This window comes from Halichoerus grypus, chromosome 3, assembly GCF_964656455.1.
Source record: "Halichoerus grypus chromosome 3, mHalGry1.hap1.1, whole genome shotgun sequence".
NCBI lineage: Eukaryota > Metazoa > Chordata > Mammalia > Carnivora > Phocidae > Halichoerus > Halichoerus grypus.
The window spans coordinates 156,008,384-156,036,377 of NC_135714.1; the positions used below are offsets into that span (position 1 = coordinate 156,008,384).

At 47.1% G+C, this 27,994-nt stretch overlaps 1 protein-coding gene across 1 annotated transcript; it reads left to right on the plus strand.

Moving 5' to 3' along the window:
• The first annotated feature begins 855 nt into the window (after positions 1-855).
• On the plus strand, positions 856-27,994 carry TRIM35 (tripartite motif containing 35). Its single transcript, XM_036104436.2, has 6 exons — positions 856-1,379; positions 14,561-14,656; positions 15,860-16,090; positions 19,090-19,112; positions 19,914-20,032; positions 21,370-27,994. The coding sequence occupies exons 1-6, from the start codon at positions 945-947 to the stop codon at positions 21,945-21,947; spliced, it is 1,482 nt and encodes a 493-aa protein (XP_035960329.1). The 5' UTR covers positions 856-944; the 3' UTR covers positions 21,948-27,994.

Consider the following 27,994-nt stretch of genomic DNA (forward strand, 5'->3'; position numbering starts at 1 on the left):
CAGAAAAACGACAAATGGAGAACTGTCTTCCAACAGAAACCGGGAAAATGGACGTGTGTCAGGGGAAAGGAATCCTACACCTGAAGGCTGTAAAGTGGTCAAACTGAGGCAGGAATGGGGAGTTGGGAGAGAGTCAGGCCTGCTATAGCAGGTAGGAATTCCGCCTGGATTCTCCTTCCCATAGCTCGCTTCAAAGCAATCCCTACTCTTTCTGTTTTAACGGGGGCCTGCCTCATGTAATGAGTACTTTCCGTATTTAACTTTAATCCTCACATCTCACGTAGACAAGTGATACGATCACCACTTTACTCATTAGGAAACAGTTTGGAAACATTGTGACCCGCCCACTTATGCAACCACGGGACAGAAGGGTCTTTTTAGAGGTCTTCCCACTACCCGCTTCTCTCACCTGTTTCCTCTTTACTCCAGGGTACAGAATTAAGACTGGCCAAACTAAGTGAACAACGAAAGCAAGGGTGGGGGACAGATCTTTGCCTCTACTTCGGAACCAGGAAGTGGAGCGCTCGCTCTTTCCCAACCTCGCGGACCAGAAATTTCCAGGGAGTGGTTGAGGAAGAGGCTCCTCAACTTCCTTTCGCATTTCAAATCGGAAATAGGTTTCCCGTGACACTCAAGCCCGGCAGCACAAATGGGGAGTTTCCTTCTCCCTAAACCCGGCCAGACCGCAGAGGACCGGCGACGACGTACAGCGATCGCAGAGCGCCGGGGTCCGCCCCGCTCTTCCGGGGTTTCCTGCGCGGATCGGAACTGGGGCGGAGCCGCCAGGGCGCGCCCCTCGCGATTGGACGGCGCTGCTGTCGCTCAGCGCTCCGAACGGAAGGCGCCGGGCGCCGGGCGCCGCTCACCGCGGGGTCCCGGAGCCTCTAGGCGGGTGGGAGGGGCGGGAGCGAAAGTTGCATGTTTGGGATCCGGCGGCCGGGGCGATGGAGCTGGGTCCCGCCGCGTCCCCTGGGCTTTCCCGCTCCTTCAAGGAGGAGTTGCTCTGTGCCGTCTGCTACGACCCCTTCCGGGACGCAGTGACTCTGCGCTGCGGCCACAACTTCTGCCGCGGGTGCGTGACCCGCTGCTGGGAGGTGCAGGTGGCGCCCACCTGCCCGGTGTGCAAGGACCGCGCGGCCCTCGCCGACCTGCGCACCAACCACACCCTCAACAACCTGGTGGAGAAGCTGCTGCGCGAGGAGGCCGAGGGCGCGCGCTGGACGGGCCACCGCTCCCCGCGCCTCTGCCGCCCTCACCGCGGCCAGTTCAGCCTCTTCTGCCTCGACGATAAGGAGCTGCTGTGCTGCTTGTGCCAGGCCGACCCCCGGCACCAGGGGCACCGCGTGCAGCCAGTGAAAGACACTGCCCACGACTTTCGGGTAAGAGCGGCAGTGGGCGGGAGGTGGCCGAGCGCGCACGTGGCGGCCGGGTCCGGACTGCAACTCAGCACCCCTGGGCCCCCGCGGCTCCCGCCACTGCAGCCTGCCAGAGCTGTGTGCCCAGGCCCCCGCCTGGTCCTGCGGCCAGGACCCCCAGCGCTCTGACTTGGCTAACCTACAGAGGGGTCGGCCCAGGGGGCCTGGGATGGGTGAAGAGGGATTGTAAACGGAAGTGTGGGAACTGAGGTTACACGATGCTCCCAAGACGGCCCCACCCACTTCTGAAGGGCTGAGGCCAGCACCCTCTATGCCAGCGGGGTGTGGCACGGGCCCGGTTGAGAAGGACAGGTGTGGGTAACGCCCAAGAATCTTGGAGCTTGGCATACTCAAGTTAGAGGTGTGGGAGTCCAAGACCTGGCCTAAAGGTCTCCCAAAAGGGGTCACATACTTCCCCGACCTGGCCCTATGTGTTGTGTAGGAGTGGAGAGGCTTTTGGCATTGGCTGGCTGGTTTATTCTGGATCTCAGCACCCCAATGCCTAGAGTTCCTGTAAATAAAGTGAATGGAAAATACTTTGGTATAGAAGTAACACGGAGAATACTTTGGTGTAAGAAGGAAAAATGATCAGAAAATAAGGATTAGCTAACTTAGGAGTTTTCAGAATTTTTGACCTTAGCCCATAGTAAGCTCATGTTTTGACCTTGGCCCCTATTTTTTCTGTTGTGATCCGGAACACCTTTATGTATTGTATCACTTGAAACAAAAGTTCTGTGAAAATGTCTGTTGTATTCTGGCATTTTCTGTTATTTTATTTTTATTTATGGTTTTATTTAAAAGATTGCAGAGGATGTGAAACACTAATTTATTTCCTCACCTACTAACACATGGGTCAGACCCACTGGTAGGAAGCTGAGTGTATTGAAAAGGAGGCACTGTAAGAACCCCTAATGCCTGGTCTCCAGACACTGTTTTTGTTTTGTTTGTTTTAAGGCCTTTCTTAAGAAATATTGAAAGTTGGTTAGAATTTCATACACATTTAGACAGAGTTCAGGTGAAGGGGAATGTCTTTAGTATGCATGTTTGAATACTACAGTAGCTTACCAAGGGGATAACCCTATAACTCCTGTTGCCTTATTTGTTTAACAGTGGTCCACAACAATGCTTTTCCCCATTACCACTGGCAGAAGTGCCAGGTCCTGATGTGGGACAGCTAAAGTAAGTGCATTCTGGGGGCTGGGGTCGAGGTAGGGGGGGCACCATGGATCAGGTCATGACTCATCACCATGGGGCTGTCACAGGTACAGATCAGGAAGGTGGGCAGGAGTCAAGGCCAGGAGCACTAAGGCAGAACCCCTAGGTCCGGGCTAATCCAGGGTTCAAGATTAGTGAGTCAGGTGCCGGGAAGCAAATAGGGTCTAGGGACAACTTCCTGTTCCTTCAGCAGATGCTTTGTACTGCTTGGTCCCAGGGGTACTGCAAGGCATAAGATAAACAACAATTCATACCTTCAAGGAACTTCAAGCAGAGACCTGAGGGATGAGGAGGTGTTAGCCAGGTGAAGAGAGTGAGGGAGGGTATTTTGGCCAGAGGCAGCAGCATACGTAAGGGTCCAGAAGCTGGGAGGCCTAACTTTCTAGGCACTAAGAATTTCAGAGTAGTTAAAATAAGGTTGGAAATGCAGAAGAAGCCATGAGGCCTGAGGCTTGGCCTTTATCCTAAAGACGGTAGGGAGCAGTAGGAGGGTTTTACGCAGAGGGATGATGCAGTCAGATTGATAGGCACCCAGGGCGATGTATGAGGAGGTAGGGAGTCTAGTCCGGAAAGATCTGAGGAGAATGCAAGCCAAGTGTGCTCAGCCTGATGCAGGGTGGAACTCATTCAGCGTGTTAGACAGCTGTGTATCAAGGACTTGTGTTGTGTTGTGTTCTGGAACCTGTGAGGGGTGCTGAGGCCGCAAAGGTAAGACTGAGCCCTCACCCTGTGGCGCTCACGGCGTAGCAAGGGAAGTCAGACAGTAAATAGACAAGTTGTTGTGCTGGCTGGCTGGGCGCAGAGCAGTGTGGGAGGGCTGGAGAGGTGAGAAGAGGCTGAAGGGGCTGCTGTTGGGTGCCGTGGGGAGCTCTGAGAGCTTCTAAATAGGGACTTCGTGGTGAGATGTGTGCTTAGAAAGATCACTTAGGCAACGCTGTGAGGAATTCGACAAACAGAGTAATGGTACCAGCCAACACTTTCGGAGCACTTACTGTGTGCCAGGTGATCTTCGTGTGTTTACACGTCAATAAATTTAATCCTCACAAAACCCCTGTGAGGTTGTGTGTTAGTTTCCTATCGCTGTTGTAATAAATTGCCACAAACATGGCAATTTAACACAGCACACAATGTATTTTCTCACAGTTCTGGAGGTCAGAAGTCCTAAAATAAAGGTGTTGGCAGGGCTACGTGCCTTTTGGAGACTAGGAGAGAATTTATTTGCTTGCATTGTCCAGCTTCTAGAGGCCGCTTCCTCCATCTTTAAAGCACATCATTCCAACTTCTGCTTCTTTTTTCCCATTGCTTTCTCTGACTCTACTAACTTCCTCTTTCTTATACGGACCCTTTGATTACATTGAGCGCATCGAGACAATCCAGGATAATCATCCATCTTAAAATCCATAATTTAACCACATCTATAAAGTCCTCTTTGTCATATAAATAATACATTCACAGCTTCTAAGTTCTAAGATGTGGACATCTTTATTCAGCTTACCACAGGTAGGTACTATTCTCCCCATTTTACAGACAGTGACACTGAGTCTCAGGTTAAGTAACTTGTCCAAAGTCACAGAGCAGGTATTATATAGAGTTCACCTGGAGCCTTGTTGTGCCCCTACTCTGGTCATGGACTTTGAGAGAAACTTCTTTGGTCCCCGGGTAATACTTTACCTGCTGGCTCTCTGTTCTGGGAGCTGTGAGGACAGCAGGTTATGTGTGGGTATTTAAGAGGCTCGAGTGGATGAGGACCACTATCCTACCGTGTGGGTCCCTACTATGTGCTAGGCGCAGTATCTTCAGTAGAGGACAGAGGAGTCCTAGCCCCTGGCTTCTTGGAGTCAGATAGGCATAATTTAATAATAATCGACTGACATTCCTGTGAGGGACAGTACAGGAGGTGACAGACGGCTGTAACAAGGAGCCTGCTCCTGTCCGGTGGGAGTGATTTCACAGAGACCTGAAGGCTTAGAAGGAGTTCGCTAAGTGAGGGGCAGCAAGCAGCAGTGGTGGGGCAGAGGGCAGGGAAGGCAGGAATCCAGAGACGTCTGGACAAGGAAGGAAGGCGTCTGGAACAGATCCCAAGGGGCATCCAGGGCATGTTAAGAGATCTGAGATTTTGTCCTAAAGACAGTGGGGTGAGAAGGGAAAGAACTGCTGAGCTATCCAGACATGCCATAAGGGTTGAGACCAGAGCGCTGAAGTGCTTGTTGGAGCTTGAAGGGACAGCCTCTAGCACTTGTTTCTCAAACTTGAACAACGCACCCATTCTTCTTAAAGGAAAAGCCGTTCCAGCACTGTGACTTAAAATACATTCCGTACATACAAACGCTAAGCTAGCGTAAATTCCTCTTGCTTATTGCACATATAGGCAGTAAAACAACAACAGTTTACAGGTAAAGCACAAAAGAAAATCAGTTCAGTTCTAGTTGAAGTATTCATCACCAGGCTTTATTTAGCTGAAAGGAAAGCACTGCTCTGGGCGGCTGTGAGGCTTGTCTGACAATGTTTGGGATACGCCTTTACGCTCTTCTGTGTGGTTCCTTGATTTGCCAGTCTGAATTTCCCTCTTTGCAGATCTGAAACTTTTCCTGCGCTACAATTGGCCTTCATTTAGATCTAGCATATCCTTCACTCCTTCACAAATTAAGTGTACTTCTGTTCTATCATTATGAGGCCAAGACAATGAAAGTAGTGTAGTTTGGTGTCAAGGTAGTTGTTAACAAATACAGATGCCAGCACTGCAGTTGTAGGAACTGAAAGCGTGTGTCCACACTGTTTATAAGGCAGCTTGGAAAAGGTTTACCTTAGGTTTGTTTGTTTGTTTTTTTAGGTTATTGAATGAAAACACTAATTGAAAACTCTTGTGGAAAACTTGCAGGTCCCCAAACACAGGCCCAGAGCCGCGGGGCACTGTGAGGAGATGGTTCTATTTTACTAGTGAGAAAACAGAAACTTGGAGGAATGCAGCAACTCCTGGCATTGGCAGGGAATGGCAAGGGTACATCTAGGATTAGAACTCAGATTTCCTGACTCCCCGTCTGGTGTTTGCTCTGCCTTGCATCATCAAGGCAAGCCTGCCCGAACTCCTGCCAAGTTCCAGGCCTCGAACTGCCTTGTCCAGTCCCCTTTCTTACCCATCCCATGGGACTCACATGAGAGTCATTCTCTGCCCTCCAGCCTCCTCCTGCACCAGCCCCAATCCATTCCCCTTCTGGGATTCTTAGAATCAGTCTGGCCAAATCTTACCTAGGAATGTTCCATGTTTTCCTTAAGTCTCCCCCCGCCTTATAATTCTTTCCCCCCTTTTCCTAACTATGCACTCCCAGTTGGATTCCCCCTTATGGACCAGACACTACCAGGTCCAAGTTGCATGGACATTTACTGCCTGCTTGGTAAGGCATGTGCCCAGGGGTGGGGGCTTACTGAACACTGCTCACTGAGGCTTCTGAGTTACCGGACCCCCACACTAGGCACTGTGGTGGACACCTGCTTCATGAGGAGGACTGAAACACCACAGGGAAAGGAAGAACGGGAGACTGGGGTGCGGTTGGATAAGAAAGGGATAATGGACGAGATGAAGTTGTCTTGGATGCATTTATGCTATCCTTGTAAGAAACCTGGAGAACAGCCAGTAGGAGAGTTAAATTATCCACCACTAAGTGGCACCTAATGGTAGTGAGAGCCAACACAGGCCTGGTGTGCTCTTGGAAGCACCTTACGTAGATTGGCTAGTGGGAACGTCATAGCAATCCTGCGAGCTAGGCAGTCTTATCCCTCTTGCCCTCATGAGGAAACTGGTGCAGAGAAGAGAAGGAATTAGCTCAGAATCATCTGCTGCAAAACAGAGGAGCAGGGATTTGAACTTGGGGGCCAGGTGCCAGAGCTCTTTGCTGCTGTGTCAGTCTGCCTGAAAACAAATGTTTGAATTAGATAGGGAAAATGACTACAGGCAAATGCCTAGAAACCCTGGTGATGGGCTAGGTAAGCATGGACAGACAACTGCAGTCTTCACTTTTACAGTGAAGTTTGAGAGTCTGCAGAAGCTTTCATGCCTTCATTTTTAAGGTGTGGAGCCTGACTGCCAGTGAGAGAGCGAGCTTTTGCCAAAGTTCTCACCAGTGGTTAGTGACAAAGACAAGGGTAAAAATCAGGTCTCCCGACTTTCAATCCAGGAGGCAGTGTGGCATAGTGGAAAGAACATAGGCGTTCGATGGACTCCTTGACTGGGCAGGTAGGTAGTTGAGCATCCAATTTGTGCTGAGCCCTGGGGATATGCATGGATAGGACAGTTTCTCCCCTTGCAGGGCAAGCGTCCTTTCCTTTCCTTCTGCAAAGGTTTATTGAGCACCATTGTGCTGGGCCAGAAGACCTGCCCTTTCTTGGAGCCTGCAGCCTTTCCAGGAAAGTGAAGTGATTGATTATCCAGGGTAGTAAGTGGGACGATAGAGGTGTATGTGGGAGCTATGAGAGCCCACAGGATGTACCTGAACTCTACTGGGGAGATCGAAATGGCTCTCTGGAGGAAGTGAAGGGAGCCTGAGCTGAGTCTTCAAGGCTACGTTGAGATAGTTGTGGGGTGCAGACAGGAATTAGTCAGAAGCAACAGTGTACACAGGGCCTTGGAAGACAGAAAACCTGGCTTGGGCTGGACAGCCCTGGCTACAGACATGACTCTAGCCTTTGATAGGTACCTGAGGGATTCTGTGACAATCTTGGGAAATAATATTTATTCTTTCTCTTACCTGTGCCTTTCCCATTACAGGTGCTATACCACATAGCACCTGTGTTAATGGATGTTTTGGGCAAAACAATTTTGTGAAATCCTTAGGGTATTAAATATACTCTTGAAACTTGTTGCCTAAGGGATCAAATTGTAATTTTTAAATAAACGATGTAGACTATAGAATCACATTCTGAATCCTTTAGTGTAAATAAAGACTTCCTGTTTTGCATGTTTATAAATAAGTAATCCTGAGTGTCGTAATTCGAAACTAAAATCAGAGCTCATTTGCTGTTTTGGGCTTGGGGTCTGGGAGATGCTCCACACCTGTCATGGGCCATTTAGCTCCATCCAGGGCCGTGATGACCCGTATTCGTCCTGACGGGGCTTCATGGCAGAGCCCCCTCTAGTCAACTTGCAGCTTCTGCTCATTCAGCGCGCTCTTTGGGCTACATGCAGTCCCTGAATGGTCTGTCCATGATACAAGTATGTTTAGTGTTAAGATCAGAATATCTAAAGCAAACATGGAAAGTATATTGTTGAGATTCACTTGAATTCAAATTTTTTACGTGCAGTATTTGCTAGATTCACCGCTAAATACATGGAAAGGGAAAAAGTGGAATAAAACATGCATCGTAAATCCCAGAAAAGGGGAAGAGAAGGAAATACTGAACAGGTGGGACAAATAGCACAGAACAAGGTGGTAGGTTTAAATGCAAATGTATCAGGTAATTACGTTAAATATTCCAAGTTAAATGACAATTGTCAGATAGCTAAGAAAACAATCCAGTTCTGTGCCACTTAAATAGGATTATGACAACAGATGAGAAAAATCAATTTGTTGAAGTTCAGTATACTTTTGTGATTTAAAAAGTTAGCAAACTAGGAAGGGAAGGAACTTCATTAATCTGATTAAGGATATCTACTGAAAAACTTAGAGCAGATACCATATTTAATGGTGAAATATTGAAAGTTTTCTCATTGGAGTCAAGAAAAAGGAATGCACATTATGACCAACTGTATACAGTTTTGTGCTGGAGATCCTAGCTAATAAAGTAAATCAGGAATCGTAAGTAAAAGGTATAAGATTAGGAAAGAGGGAAACTACACTCGCATGATGTGCAGATAATATGATTCCATATATCTGCATAGAAATTTCTGTTGCAGAGAAAATAAAAAGATGCTACAGATAAATTATGAATATAAATGAGTTTAGAAGAATACTGGTTGCAAAATCAACATTAAAATCAATCATATCTCTGTGTATCAGCAAATATAAAAAAACATTTACAATAGTATAAAAATTGGGTATCTAGCAATAAATGCAACTGCAGAAATCTGGCAGGGAAAAATACATAATTTCATTGAGAGACATCAAAGACTAAGTGGCAAAATATACCATGTTCATAGATTAGAAGACTCAGTATTTAAAGATGTCAGTAAACTGATCTGTAGAGTCAGTACTATGCTAATCAAAATTCCAACATGATATTTTGTGGAATTTGGCAAGCTGATTCCAATATTTGTATGAAAACTCAGCCGGGCTCCTGGGTGGCTCAGTCAGATGGGATGAGTCCCGCATCGGGCTCCCTGCTCAGTGGGGAGCCTGCTTCTCCCTCTGCCTGCCCCTCCCCCTGCTGGTGCACACATTCGCGCACTCTCTCTCTCTCTTTCTCTCACTAATAAATAAATAAAATCCTAAAAGAAAAAAGAAAACTCAGAGAGCCAGTGATTGCCAAAACAATCTTAGGAGACATTTAACTCTTAATATTTTACAGCTTTCGAATTAAGGCTGTGTGATGTTGGCAGAAGACAGACAGGTGGGCCAGGGGAACAGACTAGAGAACTGGAAACATCTGTGTTTGATGTGTGGTAGAGGTGGCCTGTACATCAGTGGGGAATGCTAGTACTCTAAATAATGGTTCTGAGGCAGCGAGCTCCGGGGTCACACCATTCACAGGATAAACTCCAGGTTATCCACATTGGACCTAAATGAGAAAGGAAAGCCGTAAAGCTTAGAACAAATAATATAGATTATCTTTGTGACCCCAGGATGTGGAGGGTTTTTTATTTTAGCAGTTTGGGAAGGGAGGAGGTATTTTTAAAACAAAACCAAGGAGCCCTAATTCTAAAGGAAAGGCTGATAAATTTGACCATATTGAAATTAAGAAATATATAATAGAGTATTATATATTCTATATATTCAATTCTATTATATATTATATATAATAGAACATACTTATTACACATCTAACCCATGAAAAGACATATATTGCACATCTGTAATAAATTCCTACAAACCAGTAGAAAAATGGCAGGCAACTGCATTGAAAAATAGTCAAAAGGTTTGAACAGGTATTTAAAGATAAAGATCCAAATGGTTAAGAAACATTTTTCATTAACATCACTTGTGTGGTGTAAACTGTTACAACTGCTTTGGAAAACAGCTTGACATATCTACTAAAGTTGAAGATTCACATATTTGTGGCCTATTCCTGCCTCCAGGGATATTTTGCACAGAGACAAGTGTACCTGTGCGCCAGGAGATGTATATAAGAAGGTTCATGCTATTTGTATTACTTGAAGATTGTAAATGAGCCAACTGTCCATGAACACCAGAATGGGTAAATGATTGTGGTGTGTTCATACAGGGGAATACAATGCAACAATGAATGATAAACTTACATACAATAACGTGTTTGAATCCTACAAACCTTAATGTCAAGGTAAAGGAAACAAGACACAAAAGAATGCATACAGAATGGTTCCATTAATATAAAGTTCAAAACCAGGCAAAACTAAAGTATATTATTTAGATTAGGGATGCATATATAGGTGATAGAACTATGAAGAAAAGCAGGGAAATGCTATACAAATTAGGATCTTTGTTTCCTCTGATAGGAAGAAGGGGATAAGATTGAAAAGGGGGTACATCCTGGGTGTGATTAAGAGGTGTTCCGTTTACAACTACTTAAGGCACATTTATGTTTTATGCCAGAGCAAATTAATTGCCAACAATAAGAGATTGAAAGGTAAAAACCAACTCATTAAACTTGAGAGAAATTGAAGGGATTTCATTGAGGAAGGAAGGCTCTTGGTAAGTGACAAGAAAAGGCTAACACTTCTAAAGTTTTCATTTTATAGGTTTTAAAAATTTTGAGGTATAATTTATATACAATAAGATGCATAGATCTTGGGTGCCTGGGTGGCTCAGTTGGTTAAGCAACTGCCTTTGGCTCAGGTCATGATCCTGGAGTCCCGGGATTGAGTCCCACATCAGGCTCCCTGCTGAGCAGGGAGTCTGCTTCTCCCTCTGACTCTCTTCCCTCTCGTGCTCTCTCTCTCGTTCTCTCTCTCTCAAATAAATAAATAAAATCTAAAAAAAAAAAAGATGCATAGATCTTAACTGTTGAGTTTGAAGAGTTCTGAGTGTTACACACACCCTATACTTGCCTCCTCAAAGGAACTAATAGAACATTTCTGTCACCTTGGAGAGCTCCCTTCTTCCCAGCCAGTCCACCAGGAGGCAACCACCTTCTGATTTCTGTCACCTTATTAGTGCTGCCTGTTCTTGAGCTTCACGTAAATGGAGTGATACCATATATGCTCTTTTGTATCTGGCTTCTTTCTGGCAAAATTTATATATATACTTATTTATATATGTATATTACATCTATGTAAATTTTATGTATATGCAGATATACATATATAAACATGTAAACACATATACAAATATGTGTGTATATATATTTACATATATAAACTTTTATAAATTCATATATATATACACACATACACACACACACATATATATACAAACTTGCCCATGTACTGTGTGGCAGTAGTTCCTTTTGTATTGCTAAGTAGTTTTCCATTCTATGAATATACCATAATTCAGCCATTTCTCGATGGACATTTGGTTGGTTTCCAGTTTGGGAATAGCCATTAGTTTTTAAAATGTGTTGTTTAGTTTGACATTTATGGGAGGAAATTCATTAACCTGCTAGGTTATTGAAGGAATTGGGCAAAGTATTGACAGAATTATAAACTTGCTCTAGAACTAAATAAAGCTGACAACAAATTTGGGAATAAGATGACACTTTCAGAAACATAAATGGCAGGCAGACAAACATAGTACTTGCTCTCTGAATGAGATAGGGTGTGTAGCGTGGCTAAGAACATGGCCTTTATTGTTGGATACAAATCCTGGCTCTGCTAAAGTCTAAGTATAATTTTGGCAAGTTGCTCAACTCCTCTGGGCCTTATTTTCTCCTCTGTGTAAGAGGAGTGTAGTGCCTGCCTCACAAGAATGTAAGAATTAAGTAGCATGGGGCGCCTGGGTGGCTCAGTTGGTTAAGCGACTGCCTTCGGCTCAGGTCATGATCCTGGAGTCCTGGGATCGAGTCCCACATCGGGCTCCCAGCTCAGCGGCAAGCCTGCTTCTCCCTCTGACCTTCTCCCCTCTCATGCTGTTTCTCTCTCTCTCGCTCTCTAATACATAAATAAATAAAATCTTAAAAAAAAAAATTATTAAGTAGCATGATCTCTATTAAGTGTGTAATTTAGTGCGTGATGCATAGCGCATGTGCAGCAGTAACTGCTTGTTACTAATAGAACCATTAGTGGATCTCATCAACTCACACCTCAGAGAAGGGTCATTTTGGGGTTGGTCTTTGCTGAATGACACCAGAACTCTCCAAGTGCTTCAAGAGTTTGGGAAAGGACAGGGACTGTCACTCCCCCCCCACCCTACCCCCCCACCATCCTCATCCGCCTGTAACTCCCTAGCTGTCAAGGTTGAAGGCAGAGGGCTGGGCTGCGTTGTTTTGGGGCCAGCACACCCCTGGGTAACGTGTGTGGGCAGTTGCTTCACTCCTGTCATCCACGCTTATCACAGAATTGTTTTGAACTTTATTATATGACTTTGTAACAAAACATCTTCTGCCACAAAACATTAGGATGGTATTTCACTGGCCTTGTGGGATATTCATACTGATTTGATTTTGCTTTTGAGGAGGCACCTTAGAGATGTTATACTACAGAAAACAAAAAGATCTGTTACCTATTCTCAAGAAGATCATAAAAGTGGCCAAAATGAATAGAAAAGAAGAAACCTGCAGAAAATGAAAGCATTTTCTGGAGTACAGCAGTTACAAGAATGGGCTCTGGAGCAGGACAGACAGCCTAGTTATTGCTGCATAACAAATTACCTCCAAAAATAGTGGTTTAAAACAAGCAATATCTATTACTTCGTGGTTTCTGTGGGTCAGAAATCTGGGCATGACTTAGCTGGGCATGTCTGCTTCAGATCTCTCCTGATGCTGCGGTCTCATCTGAAGGTTCAAGTAGGCCAAGGTCACCATTCGAGCTCCTCACTTGTGTGGCCACTGGTGGGATTACAGTCCTCATGGGCTGCTGGTTGGAGGCCATCCTTAATTCCTAGCTCTGTGGGCCACTCCATAGGCTGCATCACAACGTGGCAGGTGGCTTCCATCCCGCTGAGCAAGCAACGGAGGGCAAGAAAGGATGTGCACAGGCTTTTAGTCACCTCATCTCAGAGGCAATATCCCTTTGCTTTGGCCACATTCTGCTGGTTAGAAGCAAGTCATCAGGTCCAGCCCATGGGGAGCAGATTCTACCAGGGCATGAATCCCCAGAGGTGGGGACCACTGGGGCCATTTTAGAGGCCCCCTCCTTCAATCTGCCCTCTATTCCCCAATGGTTCCTGTCCCCCTAGCATGCAGAATACACTCACCCCCTCCCAAGATCCCCAAACGTCTTACCCCATTACAGCATCCGCTTCTGAATCTTGTCATCTGAATCAGGTCCAGGTGGGGATGAGGCTTTTGAGGACAGATCTCTATTATGTACTGCTGTATAACAAATCACCCCCAAACTTGGAATCTTAAAGCAGTAGACTTTCCTATCTCACAGGATGGAGGGATCACCAGGGGCCATCTTAGGGGCTGCCTACCACCACTGTCTAGGTTCACATCCTTGTCCTGTGACATAGTAGCTGTGTGCTCTCACTTCCCTTTTGTGTGCTTTTGGCTTTTTTTTTTTTTTTTTTAATTTATAAAATGAGTCTAATCCTATTACTTACCTAATAGGGATGATGTGATGATTAAGTGACATAATTTGTAAAGTAATTTACACATTCCCTGGCAAATAGTAAATGCTCAATAAATGCTAGTCATTTATAATTAATGCCACTAGAATTGTTACTATTTTTCCAAAGAAAAACTTGGTAAGCTTTCTCAGAATGAGGAGAGAAAAGGATAAAAATGGAGAGAAATGGATAGTCCTTGAATACAAAAGGTAGGAATCCAACCTCAAACTGGTAATGGTTCTTCAAGGAGTCCAAGGAGATCAGAGCAATAATGGTTAAGTTTAAAAAAACAAGACTACTAAACAAAAAGTATTTGATTAAAGCAGTGATTAAAGTATTTTGCATGGGGGCGCCTGGGTGGCTCAGTTGGTTAAGCGACTGCCTTCGGCTCAGGTCATGATCCTGGAGTCCCTGGATCGAGTCCCGCATCGGGCTCCCTGCTCGACAGGGAGTCTGCTTCTCCCTCTGACCCTCCCCCCTCTCATGTGCTCTCTCTCTCTCATTCTCTCTGTCTCAAATAAATAAATAAAATCTTTAAAAAAAAAAAAAAATAAAGTATTTTGCATGGCCCATGCACTACTGGAATATTGCAATAAGGTGGGGATGTGGGGAGACATGTAGTTTAGATAAGGCCCTATAGGATTAACTGGATCGACCTGTAATCAGACCTTTTCATTTCTGACTGCAGGCCAGTCCAGTTTAGAAAGTCATTAAGAGAGCCTGTGAGCACATTGTCTGTAGAGTGGCAACAGCTCAGGGGTTCATGGACAGCCTGGACCAGCTGTAGGCCTGAGTGGGATGCCCTTCTCTGTGTACTATGGCCAGCTTGAGAGGGAACGGGTCATTTACCTCCTCGGCTCTGTCTCCCCATTTGTACCAGGTATAAAACAAAGGGGCCGGCTAGAAGGTGTCTGAGAGAGTTTTATGCTAAAACCTAGATTCAAGGTCAGGGCTGTGCCCTGCAGCGTGTGGACAGATGGGTTGAGTGAATGTGGCTGAGCTGTACCCGCACTGAAGTGGGACTCCAGCTGTAAATGGAGTATGCCCTGCCCCTGCCTGGCCTCCAGCCCTAATGTTCCTCCTTCTCGTTCCTCACGGCAGGCCAAGTGCAGGAACATGGAGCACGCGCTGCGGGAGAAAGCCAAGGCCTTCTGGGCCATGAGGCGATCCTACGAGGCCATTGCCAAGCACAATCAGGTGAGTGCTCGGCTGGGCGGGGAGATTAGGGATACCTGGGTCAGTGGGGGAATTGGTGGGGGGAGAGGCGAGGGTGGGCCCGCCCTGACTGTGGGTGTTGACCCAGGTTCAGCCTGCCTTAGCCCTGAGGGTCTAGCATAGTCACGTCCTAGGTCGCTGGTTGTGGCGGCATTGCCGTGGCCTCTCCGAATAGCTGGGCGTGGCCACGCCAGCAGCTGTGGGAGGGGCGTGAAAAGTGACCTGTGCCGTCTGCGCTGTGGTCTCAGACTAGCTTGAACACGTGCCGCACTCGACCGTCTACCCAGCTGCGCAAGCCACCGATGACCTGGGGCTCTTTAGTTATTCCTCTTTCCCTTTTCCTCCCCCGGTCCACTCCATCAGCAGTCCTGGCCTCTCTAACGGAAAGTACATCTTGTCCACCCGACGCTGTGTTTCCCCCGCCACCCACCATCTTGGCCCTGTCTCCATTGTTTCTCACCCGGCCTCCTACTTGGGCTCCAAGCTTCCACTTTTTTTTTTTTTTAAGATTTTATTTATTAATTCATGAGAGAGAGAGAGGCAGAGGCAGAGGGAGAAGCAGGCTCCCTGCTTTGCAGGGAGCTGCCATGCAGGGCTCAGTCCCAGGACTCTGGGATCGTGACCTGAGCTGAAGGCAGATGCTTAACTGACTGAGCCACCCAGGTGCCCCTGTTCTAACTTTTTAAAAAAGCTTTTTGTAGTTATGATTAGGGGTACGGATATTGTGAATGATTCAGCTTTAAAATAAGTGCTTTCTACTCCTCTTTTGTTAAGCCTCTGCATCAGACAGATTTGAAGTCCTAAGATGGGAAGGCAGATAATTTTTAAAAGTCGTTATTTACAACAGTTCGTTTCTGTGATTCAGGATTTCCCTTGCTATGGTGTACCCAGCCAAGATACAGAATATTGTGTGTTGAGGAAGATACAGATGACAGGTGTTATCAATAAGCAGATTTGATGTGATTTTTTTAATTTATCAAGACAACCTCATGCTGTGTGACTTTAAACTTAAAAATTTGTGCTAATAAAACTGCGTCTGTGTTTTACCTGTTGGGGTTCCACCCACGGTTTCTGTTGAAAAGAGCGCTCCTTTGCTAGAAACCTGAGAGTCCCGAGGCCAGGTGCTGCCTGAGAGGTTCCCTCCAGGCCTGAGCCTCCGTGGCCCCGTCCTGCTCTGGGCTGTAGGTGGAGGCTGCCTGGCTGGAAGGGCGAATCCGGCAGGAGTTCGACAAGCTTCGCGAATTCCTGCGCGTGGAGGAGCAAGCCATCCTGGACACCATGGCGGAGGAGGCGAGGCAGAAGCAGCGTCTGGTGGAGGAGAAGATGAAGCAGCTGGCGGAAGACACCGAAGCCCTGGCCCATGAGATTGAGCGGCTGCAGGTGGAGATGAAGGAGGATGATGTTTCTTTTCTCATGGTGAGGGGCTCGCCATCTGGCTTCAGGGACAGGGAGCAGGTGGTCGGGAGCCAGTGGGGAGCCAGAGACTGGCAGGTGCTGGGTGGGGTTGCTGGGCCGGAGGAGCCCCCGGAGGAGGTGCCCTGCTTGTCAGGAAGCCAAGGGGATTTTCAGCAGAGTGGGGTTCCTGAGGACTTTCTCACTTCTGTCTGCCTCTCTCCTTTCCTTGTCTCTCTCCCTGCCTCTCTTGTACTCTTGCTCTCTTTTTATTTCTTCTCTGTCTACTCCTTAATACAGCAGAGTACCTTTTAAACAAGGTGGAAAAGTTGTGAAGGTAGTGCTGGGTGCCCCGTAGACCCCTCCTCCTACGTCCTCCCATTGTTAACACCTTATATCACCTCGTGGCGCATTTGTCCATAGAAACCTGACCTTGGTGCATTGTAATTAACTAAACTCCAGACTTATTTGGAGTCCACCATTTTTTGCATTAATATCCTCCTTCTGCTCCAGGATCCAGTCCGGGGACCTACATCGCATTTAATTGTCCTGTGCCCCAGTCTCTGCTGGTCTGTGACAGTGTCTTATTCTTTTTGTTTTTCATGACCTGAGGAGTGCTGGCCAGATAGCCTGCAGAGTGTCCTCCCACTCTGGGTTAGCCTGATGTTTTTTCCATAATTAGACAGGGGTTATAGGATTTTACAAAGAAGACAAAATGGACTATTCTAAAATTATACAATTATTTTAATTTTTAAATTTAAATATGATGTTTTGGTATTCTCTGTTGCTTTCTTAAGAAAAGGATGGCTCTGTTCTCTCTTTTAAAAATACATGTTTCATTCATTTTCTTTATTTCTTTTTATGTTTTTCACCCCCCCCTTCCCCTCTCCCCCCCCACCCCATGATTCTTATGGAGACGTGTCTGTAACTGGAAAGCTAGTTTGGAAATCAGTCAGGATAGCGAGCTATCTCCTCTACTTAGAGAACAGCCGAACTCTCTGGAAAGGGGAGACTTTGTAGAGTGGATTGAGAAGGGACAGGTACATCCTCCATTCAGGCAGGTGTCACATCCTGGCTGGGGACTCTTGTGGGTTTTCTGCCTCACACAAAGCTTTGAACCCTGGTGTCTCCTGTCTCCAAAATGCCCCGATGATAAAATCATTTGGTGGGTTCTAAAAGCTGGATTCTTTGCTGTTTCTGTTCAGGAAATTGGGAGTGGCCAGGACCCATTGTGCTTTCAGGGATGCTTTTGTGACTTTTTTTTTTATTTATATATATATATAAAACAGCTTTATTGAGATATAATTCATAACAGCTTTATTGAGATATAATTCGTATACTGCATAATTCACTTATTTAAAATGTACAATCCAGTGGTTTTTACTCTATTCACAGAGTTGTGCAGCCATCACCACAATCAACTGTAGCACGTTTTGTCTCCAGAAACAGAAACCTCATACCCTTTAGCTGTGGCCCTCCTCTGCCCCCCCACCCCCACCCCCACCATCAGCCCTCAGCAAACGCTAATCTCCTTGCTGCCTCTAAGGGTTTGCCTTGTCTGGACACTTCCATAAATGATTTCCATAAATGGAATCCTATCAGATGCAGCCTTTTGTGACTGGCTCTTTCACTCAGCATGTTTTGAAACTATATCCTGTTGCAGCATGTATCAGGACATGGCTGAATAATATTCCATTGTAGGGGTATACTACATTTTATGTATCCATTCATCAGTTGATGGGCGTTTGGGTTGCTTCCATTTCTGAGCTGTTATGAATCACACCGCTATAAACATTCATGTGCAAGTTTTTGTGTAGATGTACTTTTTCCTTTCTCTTGAGTATGTGCCTAAGGAGATTTACTGAATCATATGGTAACTAGTAAGTTTAACTGTTTGAGGAACTGCCACACTGTTTTCCAAGTGACTGCGCAGAGTTTATATTCCCATGGGCAGTGTATGAGGACTAATTTCTCCACATCCTTGCCAACACGGACCTTTTTACTTTCCTTTTTTTTTTAATGGACATTGCAGGGGTGTGAAATGGTATCTCATTGTGGTTTTAATTTGCATTTCTTCAGCTAATGCTGTTGAGCATCTTTTCAGGGACTTGCTGGCCATCTGTGTATCTTTGGGGAACTGTGCGTTCCAGCCCTGTGTCCATTTTTTAAATTGGGTTGTTTGTCTTTTTCTTGTTGAATTATAAGGGTTTTTATATATTCTGCATACTAGACCTTTATCAGGTATATGATTTATAAATAGTTTCTCCCATTCCATGGGTTATTTGTTCGCTTTTTGGGTAACTTCATTTGAAGTACAGAAGCTTTTCACTGTGATGGATTCTAGTTTATCTGTGTTTTATTTCCTGTTTGTGCTTTTGGTGTCATATCTAAGAAACCATAGCCTAATCCAAGGTCATGAGTTTTATAGGCTTAGCTCCACATTTAAGGCTTTGAGTTAATTTTTAAAATTTTTGTATATGGTGCAAGGTGAGAATCCAAGTTCATTCTTTTGCACGTGGATACCCAGTTGTCCCAGCACCGTGTACCGGGGACCATTCTTTCTCCATCGAATGGCCTTGGCACCCTGTAGAAAACCGATTGACAGTAAATTTGAGGCTTTACTTCTTGACTTTCAGTGCCCACTGAGCTATGTCTGTCCTTATGTTAGTACCATACTGCCTTGACCACTGTTGCTTTTAATACGCTTTGCCATTGGGAAATGTGAGCCACCAACTTTGTTCTTGTCCAAGATTGTTTTGGCTATTATTCTGGGTCCCTTGAATTTCCATATGGATTTTAGGATCAGCTTGTCAGTGTCTGCAAAGAAGCCAGCTGGAATTTTTGATGGGAATTTTATTGAATCTGTAGATCTCTTTGGGGAGTATTGCCATCGTAACAATATTAAGTCCTCTAATCCATGAACATGGGATGTAGGACTCCTTTTGAGGTCAGAAACTTACGGTTTTTTTTTTTTTTCCCCTGTGTTTATGTCTCTCTCTCTCTCTTTTTTTTTTCTCTTTTAGAAACACAAAAGCCGAAAACGCCGGTAAGTTGCCAAGGCTGGTGGAGGGGAGGGGAAAAGCAGGCAGAAATACCGGGGGTGCCCATTGCAGTGGCTCCAGGGCCAGGCAGGTGATGAAGCCAGCTGGGTGGAACCCAGAGGGAGTGGTGGGGACTGGCCAGGTGGAGAGAGTCCTCTTTCAAGTCATCCCACTTCAATTGGCAGTGGTGAAGTGTTGTTTTCCTGAGTGTGGAAAATGACCATCCACTGTGCGGGGAGAGAATGCGTCATCCTGCACACGACTTGTATTTCCCAGCGGGTCCTCCCAACATTTAGGCTTGTCTCTTGGTTAGCCTCTCTCTCTGAGAGAGGCTGGTTTGTGTTGATGGCTTTTGGGTTCACAGTGATGAACTATATTCCAGTCCGAGCTGCACAAAGATGGAAGAGAATGCTTAGGGAAGTAGTGAGTTTCCTGTCACTGGAGGTGTTCAAGCAAAATGATACCTTCAGACATTGGGACTAGAGGACCCTTACGGTCCCTTCTGCCTCAGACATCCCATGAGCAGATATATACGTATGACTTCTGCCCACAAGGATGGGACCTATGTCTGAGAACCTCTTATTTATATTTTTCCCAGCTGGGGCAGGTTGACCCTGCATACTGAATCCTGAGGAGCTGTGAGCAGCCTAGTTGGCTAGTGGCTTCTGTCCCATCAGAGCCCAGCCAAGCTTTGTCTTGGGTAGGGTGCCCAGGAATGAGTCCTGTTGCCTGTTTCCTGCTGACCCAGTTAGGCCCAGGATACCTGGCTTTGGCCCTGCCCACCCGGCCCAATTCTCCTTTTCCAGCCTCTTCTGCACCATGGAGCCAGAACCGGTCCAGCCCGGCATGCTCATCGACATATGCAAATATCTGGACTCCCTGCAGTACCACATCTGGCGGAAGATGGTCACGTCTGTCGAATCCGGTGAGTGGGGGCGCAGCCAGGGGTTACAGTCAGAGAAGGCACTTCATGTGAGGCGGAGAACCAGCCAGACTCATTTCTTTCAGCTTCCCACCCTGTAGGGCCTTCTCCAGCCCCTTTCAGACAGGTCCCTTGGTGCCCTCTCCACCCCCTGCCCCACCGCTCAAAGCTGTCTTGGCAGAACCCCTTCCTCTTTGGGTCCTGACACTCGGCCACCTCTGCAGAAAGAGGAACCGGCTGCCCTCTCTTTTCAGAACGGTATTGTATAGGTGATGAAGGGACTGAGTGTTTGCATCCCCTTATATTCATACGTTGAAGTCCTAACCTCCGATGTGATGGCATTTGGAGGTGGGGCCTTTGGGAGGTGATTGGGTTACATGAGGTCATGAGTATGGAGCCCCATGATGGGATTAGTGCCTTGATAAGGAGAGGCACCAGAGAGCTGGCTTCCTGACCCTCTCTCCCCCCCTGTGAGGACATAGCAAGAAGGTGGCCATCTGTGAACAAGGAAGAGGGTGTCACCAAAACCCAACCGTGCTGCACCCCAGTCTCAGACTTTGGTCTCCAAAACTATGAGAAAGATGGTTCTGTTGTTTAAGCCACTCAGTCTGTGGTATTTTTGTGCACAACCCAAGCTGACGGTGACGTCATGATTTTATAGAGAGAGCTGTCAGTGACCCAGAGGAATGTTACGTGTTTCTCTCCATCATACGGGAGTTGTGTGAGCATCCAGGGTCCCTGCTTCTATTGGTTTCCTGTGGCTGCCGTAACAAAGGACTGCACATTGGATGCCTTCAAATAACCGATTTACTTGCTCACAGTCCCCAGAGGCTAGAAGTCCAAAATGAAGGTGTCAGCAGGGTCATGCTCCCTCTGAATCCTATAGGGAGAGACTTCTTTGCCACTTGCTGGCTTCCGGCATTTGACGGCTGTCCTTGGCTGCCGGCTGTAGCCCTGTGATCTCGGCCCCTGTCGCCACCTGGCCGCCTCCCCTCACGTGTCTGTGTCTCTTCTCCTTTGCTAAGGACAACAGTCATATTGGGTTAAGGTCCTACTCAACTCCTGTCTGATCTCATCTTAATCACATCCTAGTCACGTGACCCCATTCCCAAATAAGCGTGCCTTCCGAGGCACTGACAGTTAGGACTTGAGCCTCCCCTTTGGTGGGGCACGGTTCAACCCGTAGCATGGCCCCTCGGGCCCCGCCGGCTCCCTCCGGGCGCTGCGGCCAGGCGGGACGCAGGGGGTCGCTTTGGGGGGATGGCAGGCACCACTGGCATGGCAGAAGGGCGGCACCTGAGGTTTGCTGATTTCCCCCCGCCTCCCGCCTCTGCTCTTAGTGCCCTTCAGCTTCGATCCCAACACCGCGGCCGGCTGGCTCTCTGTGTCCGATGACCTCACCAGCGTCACCAACCACGGCTACCGAGTGCAGGTGGAGAACCCGGAGCGCTTCTCCTCGGCGCCCTGCCTGCTGGGCTCCCGCGTCTTCTCCCAGGGCTCCCACACCTGGGAGGTGGACCTGGGGGGGCTGCCGAGCTGGCGGGTGGGTGTGGTGCGGCTGCGCCAGGACGCCGGCGCCGAGGGCCACTCGCACAGCTGCTACCACGACACCCGCTCTGGCTTCTGGTACGTGTGCCGCACGCAGGGGGTGGACGGGGACCACTGCGTGACCTCGGACCCGGCCACGTCACCTCTGGTCCCAGCCATCCCTCGCCGCCTGCGCGTGGAGCTGGAGTGTGAGGAGGGCGAGCTGTCCTTCTACGACGCGGAGAACCACTGCCACCTGTACACCTTCCACGCCCGCTTCGGGGAGGTGCGGCCCTACTTCTACCTGGGGGGCGCGCGGGGGGACGGGCCCCCTGAGCCTTTGCGCATCTGCCCCCTGCGCATCACTGTCAAGGAGGAGCTGGATGGCTGAGGCCGGCCCAGAGCCTGCCCCGCGCCACCTGGCACTTGGGTCATGGTCCTGCTTCCTTTGTGTCCGTCTTCCTCAAGCCGTGCTCACCTCAGTACCTCTGAACCGTCCACCTCCTTGCCAGGATCTACCTGCTGACCAGTCCTGTCCTTTTCCTGTGGCTCCAGGCCCCAAGCCGCCTCCTTCATTTCTGAAGTCATCCAGGGGACACCTCACTCCCCAGAGTCCTGGCCCCTTCAGGATGTGCATTTTCTAACTCCGAATTCCAGGATGTCTGGGGATGACGTTTGCTTCTAGAAGAATGGGCCCATTTTAGCATGTGGGTTTTATTATCTGGGTATGGTGAGGCTGCAGTGGGAAAGAGTTGGTTATTTACAATTCCCAAGAGGAAGGCCCCACCACGTGGGCCGGGGGAGCCACCAGGGAAGCACCAGGCCCCTTAGGAAGCAGAGGGAGTTGAGGAAGCACCAGGTAGACTTTATTGTGGTTTTAGTGACAGAACAGGCTTGGCAGGGCTCTGTCTGGGTAGACAGGTTTGGGATCTGCGGGTTGGAATAATTTTGGCGGGCTCTGGGGCAGAGGGGCTGCCCCCAGTTGTCAGGGATGACGGGGATGGGGGTGGGGGGGGTGATCAGGAGGGAGTGTTAGAGCCCTGTGAGAGGTAAAGGAAGTGGTTGGGAGTTTAGCCCAATAGCTCTGGATTGGTTGGTTTGCATATGAAAGGCGTGCACCCAGGGGAGTTGATTGCTTTCCCCGGGAATTGGCTAGCCCTGGGAGGAGCAGTTTCCCCGTGGTCGGAGTATCAAGAATACAGAAAATAAGAAAATCTAATTCATACAGTGCTGCTGCTATGGCTTTGGGGCAGGACCCAGGCCCAAGTCTGTCACTTTATACCAGTATTTTAAAACCGCTCCACAGAGCCCCCTCTTGTCCCCCCCGGGGCAGAGGCAAGCCTGCTCAGGTCACCTCTGATTTATCTATTTACACTCTTTGAAAGACTGTTGCAAACATGATTTTAAAAACCACAGTTTAGACCCGTTCCTGCTGTGGGCCTCGATTCCCTCATCTGTAAATGAGGTAGGAGGAGTGGAAAATTACGTCCTGTAGTTACTGTGAAGGAAGCAGCTCTGATTCATTCTTACAAAGTCATGAGAAAGGAAGGAAAGAGGGGTCCTTTTTAGTGAGGAGGTAGGAAAGGGAGGATTTGGTCCGGGGAGGGGGGCCTGGAGGGAGAAGGGCGGAGGTACCTCGCTTGGCCTTTGCTGGCCTCAGCCTGCTCCTTCTCGCTCTGTTGCCCCCCGTGTTTTCATCCTGATTTCGTCTGCCTCTGCCCTGCCGTGCCTACGGACCTGTACCTCCACCTTTTCTTCCTCGCACCTGCCTGAAGAGTGTTTTTAATTGTCAGCTGTCCTGTCCCAGGAAACAGCACGGTGGAAGGAAATACTGGCCTGTAGGGGTGGTGGTGGTCTCATCAGGAGCATGTTCCTGACCGAGAACTCAAGATTCTTTCTCCTGCCTGTGCCCCCGGTAAACAGAAAAGGACATTTAAACAGAAAGGATGATTCAAAACCATGAGGTGGTTATAAACATGATATGTACGATTGGTAGGGGGCACAGGGAAGGACGCGGTAGGAGATGCTACTGCGTGAAGGGGACCAGGTTGGAATGTTGGCAGACTGGCATGTGCACGTCCCATCTGAAGGCAGTCAGTCTCAGGGAGCTCAAGGCACTTTGGCGGCCAACACATCTGAGACCAGTGTGCATTCTCTAAAGTATTAATCTAGCCCATCAAATATAATCTCTAGGACAATCTTGACCTGGAATTATTTTGTTAGTTATAATAAACTTTTAAAAATGTTTTTTATTTCCAACTTAGATATTGGAAGGGGTTTTTGAATAGGATAATTTGGATAGACTGGACCTCTTTTTTTTTTTTTTTTAAATAAAAATGATATTTGAGCTAAAACCCACTTTTTCTTTTGACATTTTCCTTTGGACATTTTCCTTTCGGTGTTCTCGTGAGCAAAAGTTCATCCATATTGTAGCATGTATGTGACCTTATTCCCTTTTATGATCAGGTAATATGCCATTCTTCAGCTAATGAACATTTACATTGTTTCCATTTTTGGCCATTACAAATAATGTGTGGACATATGTTTTGTGTGGACGTATGTTTTCCATGCTCTTGGGTATCTATCTACCTAGGAGTGGGTTTGGTGGTGCATGCATGAACTCTGTTTAACCTCTTGAGGAACTGCTAGGCTATTTTTCAATGGAGCTGCACCATTTTTTATAATCATCAGAGGTGCACAAGGGTTCCGTTGTTCCATATCCTTGTCAACACTTGTTATTGTCTGTTTTTTAACTTAGCCATCCTAATGGGGGTGAAGTGATATCTCATTTTGGTTTTGATTTACATTTCCCTGATGACTGATGATATTGAGCATCTTTTCATGTGCTTGTTCACCATTTTTGTATCTTCCTAGGAGAACTGTCTTTAGATCCTTTGCCCATTTTTGACTGGGTTACTTGTCTTTGTATCATTGAATTATAAGAGTTCTTTATACATTCGGAATACAAGTCCCTTATCAGATACATGATCTACAAATTTTTTCTCCCTTTCTGTGGGTTGTCTTCATTTTCTTGCTGATGCCCTTTGAAACACAGAAGTTTTTAACTTTGATGATGTCCAGTCTTACTTTTTCTCGTTACTTGTACATCCTAGAAATCTCCCTTTCAACACTGCCCTTAAGCCCAGGTACCCCAATTTTTGGATTTTGGCACGGGCATGGGGCAGGTCACCTGTTGACAGAGAGCCCTAGTGCACAAGTTTCTTCTTCTTTTGAACCCTCTCCCACCCTTGCCTTCTACTCTTGCTCATCCCCATGTTAGTTTCCTCCTCGTTACTACATCCAGGCTGAAGGCTGCAGTCCACTGGGCAGCCTCCCCTTCTCTGTCTCCTCTTACCTTCAGTCCATCCCATGTGTTGGTGCCAGAAGCATCAGTCTTGCCTCTCACCCAGGTGACCCTGCTCCTACCTGCCCTGGTACATTTCTCCAGGGTGCAATTTGGAGTTCATTACCCAGCTCCACTTCTGTTACCTGGAGTTCCTGACGGCCCCCCACCCCACCCCCCCCAGCTCCCACCAGCCCAGGCTTCTCAGGACATCTTCAGCCCCCTGCCTGGCTTCACACAGCTGGCTGGGTTGGTTGGTTGGTTGGTTGGTTTTTCAGCTGGCCATTTTAATTGGATTGTCCTGGCATCTGTTATACTGCCAATTCTGGTTACATTGGCCCCACCACATACATGCTGTTTCTCCCCGGGCACACTCTTTACTTTCCTGAGCTCTTGTCCTCATCTGTAAAAACGGGGATCATGCCCACCTCATAAAGGTCTGATGTAGCACACCTGCGTGTGCTGTCGCACGGCGAACACTTGGGGATGGCAGCTGCTGGAAGCATGCTTGCCAACACCAAAGGAGACAACCTGAGGTCCCCTCATTGATCTCCCTGGCTTCCTGTCCCTGCCATGTCGGCCACCAGTTATTTTTAGGTCACAATGTTATATTTAGTCACCTGGGCCCTCTCCTTCGTTGCTTCCTTCTGCTAGTGGAGGATGAAATTTCCCTCAACGGTTTCATCATCTGTGTGTTGATCAAATAGTGCAAGTCTCTCATGACCCCTGTCGTTCGCGGAGTGGCTGTGCCAGGGTCCTTGGCACGTGTGCCATCCTGGGCTTTTCCCAGCTCCCCGGAGTGACGCCTGAGAGCCCTCCGCAGCAGCTCCTGCCCCCTCTGCCTACCCTCTCCCCGCAGACTGCCCAACCTTCCCGAGCCCCCGCGGACTTGTACGCCTCTGGGAGTGCTTCCTGTTGTTTCCTCGGCCCGCAGGGCCTGTTGGCCTCCTTCATTTGCCTTCAGTTGTCCTGGGCTCGGTGCTACCTTCCGAGATCTGCCCAGGGCTTCCCTGGCTGCCACCACACGTTGGCGTAACCAGGATTATTGGATGTAGACACTGGAATTCAGGGAAGCTGTCCCTGAAAGCTCCACATCTTTGGTAAGGAGAAAGCCTGGTACCCGAAATCTAGGCTCCTGGATCCAGGTACCCGCCAAATGATTTTTCAGCTATCTAAACCTTTTGAACCACGGCGCTCTCATCTAAAATGAGGATTAGAGGTTTAGGGTATCTACCTCAGACTGTCATGGAGATCAAATGGGGTAATTTTTTTTTTTTGGTACAAATGCGATATATCCTAAACATAGGACAGCCCTAATACATGTTGGCCAATTTTTCAGGAAGTGGGAGATTCTGAATGTTGACATAATGATGCACATTAATAAATCCCAAAGGAAATTGAGAAATACAAGTTTTCTATCTTGGGAGTGCTCAAATTTTGTGAGATTTTTTAACAAGGATCTATACATACAGGATATAGGCTTATGAAAAATTTCAGCACCGTGGGAAAATGCTTATGTCGTAGTGACCGAGAAAAATAGGGTTCAGAGTTATGCATACAGACATGCAACACACACAAAAAGACCGGCAGGATCTTGTCTATAATTTGTGTGTATTGTTTGAGTAGATAATCCATTTATATGGCTGTAAATTTCAAAGGTACATAGAATAGTCTCCCGCTTCTGCCCACATACTCCGCTCCCCTCCTGTGGACAATCCATATTACTATTAAAAGAAAAATCCTTCCAGAGATATTTAATGTATAGCATATACTCTGTTCATGAGTATATTCTGGTTCTCCCAATACAATGTCACTTAGGAGCATATACTCCAGATCGGTATCCCTAGGCAACCCAACCAAGAGGAGAATACCCCAAATAAAAGATGTTATTAAAGTATTTTCCTGTCGTCAAGGGGGAGGTATGCCATGGATGTGTTCATGCATTCAGCCTAACTGGTGGATTTAGCTTTTCACTTGTGTTTAAATATTTCACGCTAGGGGCGCCTGGGTGGCTCAGTCATTAAGCGTCTGCCTTCGGCTCAGGTCATGATCCCAGGGTCCTGGGATCGAGCCCCGCATCGGGCTCCCTGCTCGCCGGGAAGCCTGCTTCTCCCTCTCCCATTCCCCCTGCTTGTGTTCCCTCTTTCACTGTCTCTCTCTCTATGTCAAATAAAGAAATAAAATCTTTAAAAAAATAAATAAATATTTCATGCTAGGTTTTAAAACAGGGAACACTATGGAATTTAGTTGCTCCTGACATTAGAAGATAAACCTGAGACCTCAACATCTGTTTTTAAAATTTCAATCCCCAGAAAGGTCTCTAGGGACCTAAATAGCCTAGTGGTTACCAGGTTGGGATGTGGGATTGGACAACCTGGTTCAAAGTCTTACCATCCACTGTGTGACCTTGGGACAGTTATTTGACTTCTCAGTGCCTTAGCGTCATCATGTGAAAAATGGATATAAAATACCTCAAGGGCGCCGGGTGGGCTCAGTCGGTAGAGCAGGTGACTCTTGATCCCGGGGTTGTGAGTTCAAGCCCCACACTGGGTGTGGCAATTGCTTAAAAAAATAAAATCTTTAAAAAAAAAAAGGATACCTTAAGACAAATGGAGATAATAAGCCACCTCATAAGGTGGTTATGGGACTACAGAAGCAAATGTGTAAAACGCTTAGGATAGGTCTGGCATGTACTCCGAGGTTGAGAGTTTACTGTTGTTTCACCTGGTTCTGCTACTAAATAACTGTGAGACTTAAGAGAAAACCGTTCAACTTGTCTTCTGTAAAAAGGGAAACTGGGACACTTGCATAATTGTTTCAAGGCCTTTTCCGATTCTAACGTCCTGTGATGAACGATCTGTGTCACTAGCTGAAACCTAGTGTCCTGCACGTGGTAGAAACTGCTGCTGCAGGTGAAGTATTTAAGGACCCGGGTGTGACACCAGGAGCTCTGCCTACGTTTTGAGTCTGGAAAAAGGACTAGAGTCATAATGTTTGAAGTGTAACCAAGGTTATTCCAGAGAGGGGCAGGTCTTGAAAAATTATTGCTACAAACAGTAATCAGTCACGCACAATAAAACTATTGTCCCGTTCCA